The sequence below is a fragment of the Schistocerca gregaria genome, chromosome 3 (assembly GCF_023897955.1).
Source record: "Schistocerca gregaria isolate iqSchGreg1 chromosome 3, iqSchGreg1.2, whole genome shotgun sequence".
Lineage (NCBI taxonomy): Eukaryota > Metazoa > Arthropoda > Insecta > Orthoptera > Acrididae > Schistocerca > Schistocerca gregaria.
Genome location: NC_064922.1, coordinates 244,011,027 through 244,027,082, shown reverse-complemented (window position 1 = coordinate 244,027,082; position 16,056 = coordinate 244,011,027). Strand labels below are relative to the sequence as shown.

Genomic DNA, 16,056 nt, shown 5'->3' with positions numbered 1-16,056 from the left:
TGGGCTCACTGCAGGCACTTTACTAAACTGTGCAACTGCTTGTTTGTGAGTGTCTGGATACCCACTGCATGCCATCTTTTTGTGTCTGTCAATGGAAGGATTTCCTTGTCCACTAGTGCAAGACCGAAACAATGTAGTGTAGTACGCAGTTGACAGCACTTCCTGTGGCAGCTGTCCATACTATTGGCCGACATAGATAGGTATCCTAACAACTGCCTCACAGTATATTTTTTCCTTGCTGACCTTTGTGTGCAAAAATTATTCTATCTACATAGACAACAGTAAATTCCATGGTTATAACACCAGAAACAAAAACAATCTACATTTCGAAATGAAACGTCACACTCTGGTACAAAAAGGAGTTTACTACTCCAGCATTAAGCTGTTCAATGCTCTACCACTACATATCAAATGTGTTCATACAGAACTGCCAAAATTTAAACAAGTTCTCAAAGATTACCTGACAGAGAAATACAAATTGGCTGTACCTGTATTTACTCTTGTAGGCTTAATATCTGATTTAACTTTGTGCTCTTATCTTTAACCTTTATTTGAAACTCCTTTTTCTGTTAAATGGTTGTTATGTTATCTAGCTGACTTTGTATCTGTTACTGTATTTATAGTATGTCTTACTTAAACTATGTACAATTTGACATTGAATTGCCCTTGTATTTATTGTAAGTTTAAATTGAAACCTGTACAATTTGACATGTTCCACATCCTTGTGATTGACTCACTAACTGGATCTACGGAACAAGAAATGAATAAATAAATAAATAAATAAATAAATATACTAAGTGTTGAAGGAAATGGTGCAGAAACAGGAAGGGGTTTGGGTTTATGAGTGCCATCTGGAGGCTGCTGTCTGGAAATCAGAGATGCCAGGCAAGTGGTTTTGTCATGTGTGGTGACTGCCTCTTGTGGTTTATGTTGTGTACCTGTAGCTTGGCAAAAAGCAATTGGGGAGTAATGACTGACACAGATTATTTGGTGTCTCCTATGGAACAGATGGCTTTTTGTCACTCTTGAGTGATGCAGAAAAACGAGAAAAACGGTCTTCCTAAGAAAGTGTGCTGGATCCGATATTATGTAACATGTAGACCAATGATCAGCCACGCAATGCTGGAAACCATTCCTTCATCTACATGGAAGAAAGAGATGTTGATGCACAAGGTGTGACAGTTGAAGAAGTAGAATCAAACGTAACAGGTTCTCTGAAGAGCTTCATATCTACTATGATGACACCCCCTTGAAACCCAGTCGGGGTAAAACTCGAGTATATGCATTCCACCTACAAAATAATCAGGTAAGAAGAAAGCTGAACATCACCAGGAAAGGACACATTTCAAGTTGCTGGCTTTACCTGTAGTATGTAGGGCTAAAATTTGATAATATCTGAACTTACAGATAAGTCTATACAGACACCTGACGGAAGGTATGCACCAGAAACAGTCTCATCCATAAACTGAGAAACACACTATGGGGAGTGCGGCACAATGTCCTCTGCACATCCACACTTGCTGCCTGTTTCTCTGCTGCAGAGTATCCCATTCCAGTCTGGAGCACATGCTAATGAGATTGATGTGACTCTTCATGAAACTGGCCCCATAGTCAAAGGGTGCCTAACACCAACTCCAGTCAGCAAGGTCTTTCCACTCATGGGAGTAGCACCTCCAGATGTAAGAAGACATAGCAGCAGAGTTTGAAAAGAAAAAGCTCAAAGACATCCATTGTTTCGAACTCATGCTTATCCATTACAGCTCAAATCTGTTACAAGTCCTCCTTACAACAACACAAATTGCGACTTCATCAGAAGCCCACTGAACTGAACTATGGGGACCAAAGTCCCCTGGAGCAATATGGACAGCAAAAGAGAAGCTACTATCAGGCTGCAATCTCCAATACTGGACTGAGAAGACCCTCAACAGATTGAGAACAAGGGTGACATGGAAGACTTGTTTGCAGCAAATGATTATGGTGGTCTGGTTGCTGAACGATGGCCTCTCAGAGTGTGAAATTCTCTCAATTATTAATTTTAATTTTTAGGATTACATTTTGTTTTAGTGGGTTTCTCCTACCCCCCCCCCCCCCCCCCCCATTAATTAAATAAATGATTAGGACTGAAAAACAATAGTTTCAGTAATGTTAAAACTAATCATGTCCACATCATTTTGATGAATGTGTAACTATTGGAGAGTGATGTGTATTCATTGACTATGTTTTTTTCTCTGGGCTACTGATTTTTGTACATGATTGTACTCTTCTACTGCTGGTTTTAAGAATTCTTAAATTGGTTTCTTTTTTGTGGAATAATGATCCAGTGCTGTTAGGTGGTCAGAAAATGTTGAGTGGGGGTTATTATTTATTAACCCTCTAAGATGTTCTATGTAATTGATTCAAAAAATCCTACATATTTGGCCCACATGCACAGATTAGCATCAACTGCAAATTAATTAGCAGATGCTAGATTGCCTGTATGTATCAGTGTTAATGGCTTGGCTGGTAAGTTAGTTCTGTATTGTGTTGTTAGTTCTGTATGCTGTGTCAAGTCCCTGTCATTTTTGTATGTCTTTATTCATCATTTTATGGCATTGTATGCCTTTTTTAAAATCTTATATACTGTTTTTCTGTCATAGTCATTCTTGAGTGCTATTTGCTTATAATGTTTAGTTCCTCTATGTAGTTATGTTGGTTCATTTCTGTTATGTCGTACTGTAAAAGTTTTCACTATCTTGATTTTTACAGTCTGTATAATTTTGAATACTGAATGTAGGCAGCTCAGAAATATTATATTGTGTTCTTACTGTGGAAATTGCTTACTGTTTCCTTTCTTCATCTTATTTTATAATGTGTCAAATTTGTCGATGATAGCAGATACTAACATTGTGAGCACTTCAGTTGTGCCTTTTTGACTTCAGAGTTACTTAATTTCTGCTTCACATGTCTTCTAAATGAGTAGTGTTTGCTTATTTTCTGTTTTTCATTTCATAGACTACCACTACCCTCCATAATAAAATGTGTGATTTTTTTATCTGCCTGCTGATAAATAAAATCTCACATATTATCTGCAGCTTCACAAGCCCAAATGTGTCATCACACAAAGAGTGTTGCAAGTGTTCCCCATTTCAGGATTATGAAGTATGGGATATTTCAGTCAAAAATTATATGTTGTTAGATGCTTTGATCTGTGGATGTGCACAAATACTTTCTCGATAAATGTTAATTTTGTTATTCTCTTCTTACAGGCTTGTGTTTAGTCAGTCGCTGCTTACATTAGACCTGATTGAATATTTTCTGGCAAAAGTAGATGAAGCTACTCAGAAAAACAGTGATAGCAACGGAAGTCAAGAAATTTTTACGGGCTCATGGTCACCTGGTCTTGATTACTTTAGGTTGGATGGATCAACATCAGCTGAAAACCGAAGTATATGGTGCAAGAGCTTCAATAAGGAGAGTAATTACAGGTAATATTACATAGCATGCTATATAGAGCTGTGCATTTGTGTGTGTGCACGCGCGCAAGAGAGAGAGAGAGAGAGAGAGAGAGAGAGAGAGAGAGAGAGAGAGAGAGAGAGAGAGAGAGAGAAGGTGGGTTGGGGGGGGGGGGGGGGGGGGTTGCAGATTTACAGATTTACTTTTGGATTACATAGTTTACATTTGGCCACAGAAATTCTGAAGAATACATACACTCCAGCTGCCTAGGTGAGATCACAAAAACAAAAATTGTTGGAGAAAAATCTATACCATAATTTAAGGCACTGAGGCAAAAATTTGTAAGACAGGTGAATGAGTATTCAGTATCCCATATGAAAAACAGGAAATAATCAACTTTTGTGCATGATGGTTTCTACAGTTGCTCATTAAAACCCATCTATCAGAATGTTTCAATACAGTGTTTGACAGTTTGTAATATTTGCTTACAAGACTATTTTACCTGCTTGTTAAATCTCAGTATGCACCAGAGTGGAAATAGCAGTCAAAACAAAGCATTTTGCCAGCTACTAAGGTAACAGCCACTGTATGTCGGGTTTTGTATAGATATTAATATTTTATTATAAGAAATATCACAGAGTTCCTTGGGGTACACATTATTGATGCTGATTATTCATACAACATACATGATTTAGTTTGGAATATACATACCATCACTTAGAAAACTAATCACCTATGTATTAGTTCAGTGAAAAGGACCGATTACTACTTTTCGCGAACAGGAATAGTGAAAAAGAATAGCTAACTCTTGGTTCAAGAATCATAAAAGAAGGTTGTATACATGGAAGAATCCTGGAGATACTAGAAGGTATCAGATTATGTAATGGTAGGACAGAGATTTAGGAATCAGGTTTTAAATTGTAGGACATTTCCAGGGGCAGATCTTGACTCTGACCACAATCTATTGGTTATGACCCGTAGGTTAAAACTGAAGAAACTGCAAAAAGGTGGGAATTTAAGGACATGGGATCTGGATAAGCTGAAAGAACCAGAGGTTGCACAGAGTTTCAAGGAGAGTATAAGGGAACAATTGACAGGAATGGGGGAAAGAAACACAGTAGAAGAAGAATGGGTAGCTCTGAGGGATGAAGTAGTGAAGGCAGCAGAGGATAAAGTAGGTAAAAAGATGAGGGCTGCTAGAAATCCTTGGGTAACAGAAGAAATATTGAATTTAATTGATGAAAGGAGGAAATATAAAAATGCAGTAAATGAAGCAGGCAGAAAGGAATACAAACATCTCAAAAATGAGACCGACAAGAAGTGCAAAATGGCTAAGCAGGGATGGCTAGAGGACAAATGTAAGGATGTAGAAGCTTATCTCACTAGGGGTAAGATAGATACTGCCTAGAGGAAAATTAAAGAGACCTTTGGAGAGAAGAGAACCATGTGTATGAATATCAAGAGCTCAGATGGCAACCCAGTTCTAAGCAAAGAAGGGAAGGCAGAAAGGTGGAAGGAGTATATAGAAGGTTTATACAAGGGCGACGTACTTGAGGACAATATTATGGAAATGGAAGAGGATGTAGATGAAGACGAAATGGGAGATACGATACTGCGTGAATAGTTTCACAGAGCACTGAAAGACCTGAGTAGAAACAAGGCCCCGGGAATAGACAACATTCCATTAGAACTACTGACGGCCTTGGGAGAGCTAGTCATGACAAAACTCTACCAGCTGGTGAGCAAAATGTATGAGACAGGCAAAATACCCTCAGACTTCAAGAAGAATATAATAATTCCAATCCCAAAGAAAGCAGGTGTTGACAGATGTGAAAATCACCGAACTATGAGTTTAATAAGTCACAGCTGCGAAATACTAACGCGAATTCTTTACAGACGAATGGAAAAACTGGTAGATGAGGACCTCGGGGAGGATCAGTTTGGATTCCATAGAAATGTTGGAACATGTGAGGCAGTACTGACCTTACGACTTATCTTAGAAGAAAGATTAAGAAAAGGCAAACATACATTTCTAGCATTTGTAGACTTAGAGAAAGCTTTTGACAATGTTGACTGGAATACTCTCTTTCAAATTCTGAAGGTGGCAGGGGTAAAATACAGGGAGTGAAAGGCTATTTACAATTTGTACAGAAACCAGATGGCAGTCATAAGAGTCGAGGGGGCATGAAAGGGAAGCAGTGGTTGGGAAAGGAGTGAGACAGGGTTGTAGCCTCTCCCCGATGTTATTCAATCTGTATATTGAGCAAGCAGTAAAGGAAACAAAAGAAAAATTTGGAATAGGTATTAAAATTCATGGAGAAGTAGTAAAAACTTTCAGGTTCGCCAATGACATTGTAATTCTGTCAGAGACGGCAAAGGACTTGGAAGAGCAGTTGAACGGAATGCACAGTGTCTTGAAAGGAGGATATAAGATGAACATCAACAAAAGCAAAACGAGGATAATGGAATGTAGTCAAATTAAATCGGGTGATGCTGAGGGAATTAGATTAGGAAATGAGACACTTAAAGTAGTAAAAGAGTTTTGCTATTTAGGAAGTAAAATAACTGATGATGGTCGAAGTAGAGAGGATATAAAATGTAGACTGGCAATGGCAAGGAAAGTGTTTCTGAAGAAGAGAAATTTGTTAACATCGAGTATTGATTTAAGTGTGAGGATGTCATTTCTGAAAGTATTTGTATGGAGTGTAGCCATGTATGGAAGTGAAACATGGACGATAACTAGTTTGGACAAGAAGAGAATAGATGCTTTCGAAATGTGGTGCTACAGAAGAATGCTGAAGATAAGGTGGATAGATCACGTAACTAATGAGGAAGTATTGAATAGGATTGGGGAGAAGAGAAGTTTGTGGCACAACTTGACTAGAAGAAGAGATCGGCTGGTAGGACATGTTTTGAGGCATCAAGGGATCACAAATTTAGCATTGGAGGGCAGCTTGGAGGGTAAACATCCTAGAGGGAGACCAAGAGATGAATACACTAAGCAGATTCAGAAGGATGTAGGTTGCAGTAGGTACTGGGAGATGAAGAAGCTTGCACAGGATAGAGTAGCATGGAGAGCTGCATCAAACCAGTCTCAGGACTGAAGACAACAACAACAACAACAACAACAACAACAACAGAAATATTCAGCTTTAAGACTAAGTTCTTCTTCAGAAATAGAAAACACACACACAGATGATGACAACAGCAACTCACACATGTGGCCACTCTCCCGGGGCACAAAAGTCCATCCTGGACTTTCCATTGTGCAGTTTAGTGGAAAGTGTCCATACATGGATAGCTGATAACTACTGTGGTCTTGGCATGGCACTTTACCACATATGTAAAATATTGCGCAGTAATGCAGTTTGTAATGGTAGACATTAAACCGAAACTGAGCATGGAGCTTACCAACCATAACTGTCCTGAAGCAGTTTATAATATAATGACATAATAAAACATATTGCTGCTGTGTGCCTCCAAAATGCCATGGTCAGCAACATTGGACAAATGAAAAATATTGAGAATAAGAATAAAAATAAGAAATATCAAAGTTCTGATTTTAAAAATAGAGAGGAAATGAATAGCTGTTTGGCCAGGTATTGGAGATTTGTCCCACAGCATGTTGTAACGAGTTCCCAGAGGCATGTTTCATAACAAATATTTCTGAAGGAGTCCTCAGAGGTCAGGCCAGGTGATTACACTGATAGGGTAGGTGTTTGTCTGTAGATATGATGATTCATACATTAAGTAGAGAACTACTTATCAAATAGTCAGTTTAATTAAACTTGTTTGGGATGTTTGAATGTTTTGTGTAACATAGTTTTAAAAAACTGTTTAAATCAATGGGAAATACATAGCCTACATTAAACCCAATTAAAAATATAATTTTGTGTCTCACATGTACTTAAGGCATAGTCCATATCAGTTCAGGCAGGCTAGGAAAAAAATCTTACCTTCATAGTCTTGGATGTTATTGAATTGTTAAAATGCGGGACTAAGTAAGGAACACGTAATTTTTGTTTTATCCACAAAAAAAAATTCTGCTCCGAGACACAGCCCTCCAAAGGTGACACTGCGCATATCATTTTGAAGGTGCAGATTTGTGTTGCACCCCAAATTTCTTAGGTATACTTGAGTTTTAATGAGTGAATTGAAGACTGCTGATTTTTAGCATATAAAATTCCTTATAATGTTTGTTGACCGTTGTTATGGCTGATGTTTTTATGAAGTTTATGGGATAAAAAATCAGTATGCATGTTCCAGTTGAGATCGTCCTGTGTTGTCAGTCTCAAGGGTTTCATAAAGGTTTCATTTTTAACAATATCATTTTTGATGAATAATTTCATATCAAACATACCATGATTAATCTAGTTCCAATACTTTATCACAACCATTGACTTACAAGCTAACTTCTCCACACGAGATATTAAGATATATTAAAAAGTTGGATGCAAATTCAATTAAAGTAATGTGTTTATTTGCATCCTATTGTGAGCCTTTTTACATACTGATGAGGTTTTCAATATTGTCGTGATGTTTGATTCTTTTTGTCATATATTTATTCTTTTTGTTGTTGACAAAATGATTTTTAACTTCCATCTGTACCAGAACTGCAGGATTGTCAGTAATGGTGAGCTGCAGAACTGATGTGTTGTGAGTCATGTTAGTTACAGTGTTGTAGATTCTTGATCCGCTGTTACTAACCTCTAGTGGACTAATTTGTCAGGACATCTGGAGACTAGAAATCTACTCTGTAGGAATCAGCATGGGTTTCGAAAAAGACGATCGTGTGAAACCCAGCTCGCGCTATTCGTCCACGAGACTCAGAGGGCCTTAGACACGGGTTCACAGGTAGATGCCGTGTTTCTTGACTTCCGCAAGGCGTTTGACACAGTTCCCCATAGTCGTTTAATGAACAAAGTAAGAACATACGGACTATCAGATCAATTGTGTGATTGGATTGAGGAGTTCCTAGATAACAGAACGCAGCACGTCATTCTCAATGGAGAGAAGTCTTCCGAAGTAAGAGTGATTTCAGGTGTGCCGCAGGGGAGTGTCATAGGACCGTTGCTATTCACAATATACATAAATGACCTGGTGGATGACATCGGAAGTTCACTGAGGCTTTTTGCAGATGATGCTGTGGTGTATCGAGAGGTTGCAACAATGGAAAATTGTACTGAAATGCAGGAGGATCTGCAGCGAATTGACGCATGGTGCACGGAATGGCAATTGAATCTCAATGTAGCGAAGTGTAATGTGATGCGAATACATAGAAAGATAGGTCCCTTATCATTTAGCTACAAAATAGCAGGTCAGCAACTGGAAGCAGTTAATTCCATAAATTATCTGGGAGTACGCATTAGGAGTGATTTAAAATGGAATGATCATATAAAGTTGATCGTCGGTAAAGCAGATGCCAGACTGAGATTCATTGGAAGAATCCTAAGGAAATGCAATCCGACAACAAAGGAAGTAGGTTACAGTACGCTTGTTCGCCCAATGCTTGAATACTGCTCAGCAGTGTGGGATCCGCACCAGGTAGGGTTGATAGAAGAGATAGAGAAGATCCAACGGAGAGCAGCGCGCTTCGTTACAGGATCATTTAGTAATTGCGAAAGCGTTACGGAGATGATAGATAAACTCCAGTGGAAGACTCTGCAGGAGAGACGCTCAGTAGCTCGGTACGGGCTTTTGTTGAAGTTTCGAGAACATACCTTCACCGAAGAGTCAAGCAGTATATTGCTCCCTCCTACATATATCTCGCGAAGAGACCATGAGGATAAAATCAGAGAGATTAGAGCCCACACAGAAGCATACCGACAATCCTTCTTTCCACGTACAATACGAGACTGGAATAGAAGGGAGAACCGATAGAGGTACTCAGGGTACCCTCCGCCACACACCGTCAGGTGGCTTGCGGAGTACGGATGTAGATGTAGATGTAGACATTTAAATTAAATTAAATTGACATTAATTTTTTCAGCTTGGAGCCAGTAGACAACATGTCAATGTTTATATCTCCAGTATATATTTTGTTAACCCAAGCACTTTATTGCAATGTTTATAGTGTATTTCAGCAACCAGGTCATTACGAATTTAAAAGGAACTGTCTATGCTTCCACAAGGAGGTCTATATAGACATGTAACAAATTCTGTTTTCCTCACTTGAAGTTAATTGCTGAAAGTTCTACAATAATCCCTACATTAAAAGTGAATACATCTATTACATTATAGGTGCTACCTCTTGCAGCAGAAGTTTCTCTTTCCTGACGAAGGCAGAGCGGACAATCACAAAGAGTGGCTTACATATGCCAGTTAGCTTATTTGTTAGATAATATTATCTTGTAAGTAAAACGTGAGCATTGTCAGTCACTGAAATGATATCAAGGTTGTAATGTTTAAGGCGTCAATAGTTTTTTTGAATTACTTTCAATGTAAGTTTGGAATTCTAGACAATGGTTGAGGGTGTCAGTCTGACACATCCTCCATTATACCTTTCAAATTTCCCTGTTCATTGTGATTATCACTACAAGCATTTAGGTTCTGGACATTCTACATCTACATCTACATTTATACTCCACAAGCCACCCAACGGTGTATGGCGGAGGGCACTTTATGTGCCACTGTCATTACCTCCCTTTCCTGTTTCAGTCATGTATGGTTTGTGGGAAGAACGATTGCCGGAAAGCCTCCATGTGCGCTCGAATATCTCTAATTTTACATTCGTGATCTCCTCGGGAGGTATAAATAGGAGGAAGCAATATATTCGATACGTCATCTAGAAACACACCCTCTCGAAACCTGGACAGCAACCTACACCGTGATGCAGAGCGTCTCTCTTGCAGAGTCTGCCACTTGAGTTTGCTAAACATCTCTGTAATACTATCACGCTTACCAAATAACCCTGTGCCGAAACGTGCCGCTCTTCTTTGGATCTTCTCTATCTCCTCCGTCAACCCGACCTGGTACGGATCCCACATTAATGAGCAATTCTCAAGTATAGGTCGAATGAGTGTTTTGTAAGCCACCTCCTCTGTTGATAGACTACATTTTCTAAGGACTCTCCCAATGCATATCAACCTGTTACCCGCCTTACCAACAATTAATTTTATATGATCATTCCACTTCAAATCGTTCCGCACGCATACTCCCAGATATTTTACAGAAGTAACTGCTACCAGTGTTTGTTCGGCTATCATATAATCACACAATAAAGGATCCTTCTTTCTATGTATTCGCAATACATTACATTTGCCTATGTTAAGGGTCAGTTGCCACTCCCTGCACCAAGTGCCTAATCACTGCAGATCTTCCTGCATTTCGCTGCAATTTTCTAATGCTGCAACTTCTCTGTATACTACGGCATCATCTGTGAAAAGCCACATGGAACTTCCGACACTATCTACTAGGTCATTTATATATATTGTGGAAAGCAATGGTCCCATAACACTCCCTTGTGGCACGCCAGAGGTTACTTTAACGTCTGTAGACGTCTCTCCATTGAGAACAACATGCTGTGTTCTGTTTGCTAAAAACTCTTCAATCCAGCCACACAGCTGGCCTGATATTCCGTAGGCTCTTACTTTGTTTATCAGGCGACAGTGTGGAACTGTATCGAACGCATTCTGAAAGGAAAATGGAATCTACCTGGAAGCCTGTATTTAATATTTTCTGAGTCTCATGAACAAATAAAGTGAGTTGGGTCTCACACGATTGCTGTTTCCGGATTCCATGTTGATTCCTACAGAGTAGTGAGCAAAAAACATGTTCTGGAATTCTACAACAGATCGACGTCAGAGATATAGGTCTATAGTTTTGCTCGACGACCCTTCTTGAAGACTGGGACTACCTGTGCTCTTTTCCAATCATTTGGAACTTTCCATTCCCCTAGATATTTGCGGTACACGGCTGTTAAAAGGGAGGCAAGTTCTTTTGCGTACTCTGTGTAGAATGGAATTGGTATCCCGTCAGGCCCAGTGGACTTTCCTCTGTTGAGTGATTACAGTTGCTTTTCTATTCCTTGGATGCTTATTTCAATGTCAGCCATTTTTTCGTTTGTGCAAGGATTTAGAGAAGGAACTGCAGTGCGGTCTTCCTCTGTGAAACAGCTTTGGAAAAAGGTGTTTAGTATTTCAGCTTTACGCGTGTTATCCTCTGTTTCAATGCCATCATCATCCTGGAGTGTCTGGATATGCTGTTTCGAGCCACTTACTGATTTAACATAAGACCAGAACTTCCTAGGATTTTCTGTCAGGTTGGTACATACAATTTTACTTTCGAATTCACTGAACGCTTCACGCATAGCCCTCCTTATGCTAACTTTGACATCATTTAGCTTCTGTTTATCTGAAAGGTTTTGGCTGCGTTTAAACTTGCAGTGAAGCTCTCTTTGCTTTCGCAGTGTTGTGGTTGGCAGGAGAGCCAACCGTGTTTTTCTAAAGGAGGCCGAAATGCGCGCATCTCAGCTCACGCAGGCTGGCGTGAGGTCTGCAACATGACAAGGGAATTAGAATTGAGAAATACGGACGTAGCTGGTGGAATACTTAACTTTAATCCATTAATGGAGAACGTCGCTCTTTATGGTACATGATTTACAATATCAATAGAAACTGATCATGGCGCCTTGCTAGGTCGTTGCAAATAACGTAGCTGAAGGCTATGCTAACTATCGTCTCGGCAAATGAGAGCATAGAAGTCAGTGAACCATTGCTAGCAAAGTCGGCTGTACAACTGGGAGAGTGCTAGGAAGTCTCTCTAGAGTTGCCGTGTGGCGACGCTCGGTCTGCAGTCAATTGATAGTGGTGACACGCGGGTCCGACGTATGCTACCGGACCGCGGCAAATTTAAAGATTACCACCTAGCAAGTGTGGTGTCTGGCGGTGACACCACACACACTAGTTTCCAAAATTTGTTGTTGAACCACGGTGGGTTTTTCCCGTCCCTCACAGTTTTACTCGACACATACCTGTCTAAAACGCATTTTGCGATTGCCTTAACTTTTTCCATAAACACTCAACATTGTCAGTGTCAGAACAGAAATGGCTATGAGAATCTCTTGTCTATGGCTACGAGAATCTCTTCAGAAATTTTGAAAATTAAGTGTGTTAATGTCTTGTGCTGTTTTGGTTTGTTGCAGAATTTTTTCTTTTGCCTGTGTTACAAATTTTATCTATATTAAGTGTGATGTGCTCATGTGCATTGTGCATAAAGACAGCTATGGGTGTCTGTGGGGTTGATGTGTGAAGATGTTTACTTTTGCTAGAAAAAGAGCAAGAGCTTGAAAGTTAAGTGTGTCAAATTGTTTTCCATTACATGTGTCTGTGCAGCACACATCATTCTGCTATCACCTGATAGTTTTGTACAGACAGTAATGTGAAGTGCAGCTTGCTATTCCCATGTTTATAATGTTAATTTTGATATAGGTGGTGATACCACTTTTCGTGTCATTGATATAAAACTACACCATGTGTTGTAATTTATTTATTATTGTTGTATATTTGTTATTAATAAAATAAGTAACTGCTCTGTGTGTCTGACATCACTCAACTTTCTGACTGCGCATTGATGTATCAGCTTTTTTATGTTGCTATATATTCCCCAGTAGCAGTAGTTGCCCATGCTCTTTTTCCAAGGTAATAATTATATTGAGGAGCAAAACCTAAAACTTTGACAACACTACATGTCTTGCAGTTTGAGAATTAAAGTGGATGTCTTATCTTATACTTCTATTTTTATTTATACATAGAAACATCTTGAAATTATAAATAAATTAGCATCTGACTACAAAGAGAATTTTGAATTACCATATTTCATTATTGATTTTGGGACTACGAGCTCCATGTGCAAGTGCACCTTGTATATATGCATCTAAACGATGTTGATTATCACTTTCTTGCTTGCTATCATCACAGCTTTCTGTTGTCACCGACAAACAGTATGTGCAACAAACCCAAGTTTACAGCACCTTACACAATCAACACTTCATCAGATTTAAGCAGTACAGATGCATAAACAGAAGGTGCAAATGAACATGGGGCTGGTAGCCCCAAAATCAATAGTGCAATAAATTAAAAACTGCTACAACCACAGGCTAATTTATTTATAATTTCAACTCATTACATGACTGTGTTTCCTCTTACCTTCACTATTAGACGTTCACTATTAGACTTCACTTTTAGACGTTGAAATATAATTAGACATTGAAATATAACAGACATCTAATTCTTCTGATTATTTACTTATATCAGTCCTCGACATATTCCTTTCTATTACTCGGTACCAGAAATAGGAAATTTTTTTGTCAGAAAGTTTGATCTCTGTAAGTCTTACATGCAAATCACAATTAAGTTTTCTCAATGACATAAATTCACTTTATCTCATAGAATAACTGGATTTACTGTGATTTCTTCAGCAAACTGATGTGGAAAACTTTTTATTTTCTACATAGAGCTCGTTTGTTCCTGATTTCAACAAGGGCTGGAGGCCTGGGCATCAATTTAGTGGCTGCAAATCGTGTTGTTCTCTTTGATGCCTCTTGGAATCCGTCTCATGATGTGCAGAGTATTTTCAGGATTTACAGATTTGGTCAGAAGAAACCTTGTTATGTTTACCGGTTTCTGGCTCAGGTAGTAATTTCGTATTAATTATTATTTTAAATTCTCTTGTTGACTTGTGTGTGCATGTTTATTTAATAGGATGGCTTTTAGGTATAGCTCATTTTATAAAACATAAAATTTTGCTGCTCCAATGCTGTAATACTCTTATAATCAACATAAACTTTGTATATAATTTCTGTTCAATCAAACAACTGCTTGGCAAGCCCCAAAATCCTTGAAGTTGGAAAACAGTACACATATTAATTAATTCCAGTCTTTATATTTGAAAATACATTTATGGGACCCGATGAAGACTACCTCAGCACTTTTTGACAACATTCTGAATCAAATGATTAAAAACTCTTTCCATTTATTAATGGGTGTATCCTCACCAGCAAAGATAATCAGTGTCCATATCACTTGGCACTATTGTTCCGCAATCTGTTTTTCACAGCTGTGTGTCATTCAGTGAGCCAGCACTGTGTCTAATTGTTCAGACTCTGTAAAGGCCACATCAGTACTAAGGTTTTTCGACAGTCCACCCGTACATGGCATATATCGCTGCTGAGTAATATTTCTCTTTCTGAAACTAAAGCAGAAATATATGATAATGGAAAAGAAAGTTAGATTTCAGTTTCCATGCTGCTATAATGATGTTATCTGTCAGTGTTTGGACAGAAATTCATACTAAATGAAACATTGATTGCTTATTAAAATTGAATTTTTGCTAATAAATAATTAAAACTACATTATTTTTTTCTTTCATGGCAACTCTGTTTCTTAAAATACTTTTCAAGTCCGTCCACAAAGTTAATACAAAATGTTCGTAACAGACTTGTGAAAGTTCATTTCACATTCTCTTATAACACGCCATTGTCAGCTCTAGAAGTTCTGAGAAAAAATTCTTCCTTCTTTCAAAGAGACTGTCTCTTTCAAAGAGACTGTCATTAACTTTTAATGTCTCTGGATCTAGTGCTGTATGAAGCATCTGTTGTCTAAGCATTAGAGCTGCACTCTGTTGGCAAATATGGTAACTGTCACTTTATTTCATATAAGACGTCACAGATCTCACTTCACCTCATGTTACCCAATTGGAAACAAAAAAATAAAGAAAAAAGCTTCAGAATCTTTTTTAGTCTTTGCACATATATTTGTCACTCATTTCCAGGGAAAAATGAAGGACAACAAAAACTTTGACTTAACGTATGTGAGGGCAGCGTGTGACCCGACATTGCCTCACTCGAGGAGTGAATTACTGAGTATATATTTTCATTACTCTATTAAATATATGATTTTGACCTCCTTTATATGCTTATCATTTATTCAATTTACTTTCAGACTGATTAGGTCTCTTAGCATTGTTAGTTTTCCTTGTAACATGAATTTGTAATACGGGTTTGATGGCTTTAAAGTACTTCAAGATGAAACAAATGATTTTACACCAGACACTGTGAAATTGTCCACTAAACATTACATTGAAATACTTTTGTAGACATTCTTGCACTTTACAAAATCTAATTCTGTCTGTACTCATACGGTCTAATGAATTATTTCAAGTCACTGTATCAAAGGCAAGAAGAGTCCCTCCCACTCGCAGCACACTTTGATAATCACAAAATAGACTATGCAGCTTTGTTAGAAATCTGTAGCTATTATGTCAAGAAATGCTTTTAGTATCGCATGTGCACAATGAAAACTCAGCAATTTTGCAGTGCTATTCGTGCATTAGTCGTATTTGTACACATAATACTTTGGAAATTATAGGACTTTAAAAGTGAATGAATCATTTGTAGTAGCACTGCATGATGTTAATTCCCATATTATTCACCATTCCTTGGACTATAGATCATAATATTACCCTTTCTTTTAAAACATCTGTTGGTACCTCATGTTTTGTGAATTATAATCACTGCATGACCAAACAAATTGTTCCTCTACATACTTCCTCTTTGTTCATCTAAGATTTTGTCACTTATCTGTTTAGTCCATTCATCCAGCAACTTTGTCTCAACAAATCCTACTA

At 38.3% G+C, this 16,056-nt stretch overlaps 1 protein-coding gene across 2 annotated transcripts in view; it reads left to right on the top strand.

Annotated features, from left to right (window-relative positions):
• Window positions 1–16,056, top strand: part of LOC126354093 (transcriptional regulator ATRX-like) — a 479,559-nt gene that overhangs the window by 385,666 nt on the left and 77,837 nt on the right. For both annotated transcript variants that reach the window (XM_050003480.1, XM_050003481.1), the window contains 2 exons: window positions 3,246–3,464; window positions 13,886–14,063. In XM_050003480.1, coding sequence (XP_049859437.1) covers window positions 3,246–3,464; window positions 13,886–14,063 — 397 coding nt within the window. The remainder of the gene's footprint in view (window positions 1–3,245; window positions 3,465–13,885; window positions 14,064–16,056) is intronic.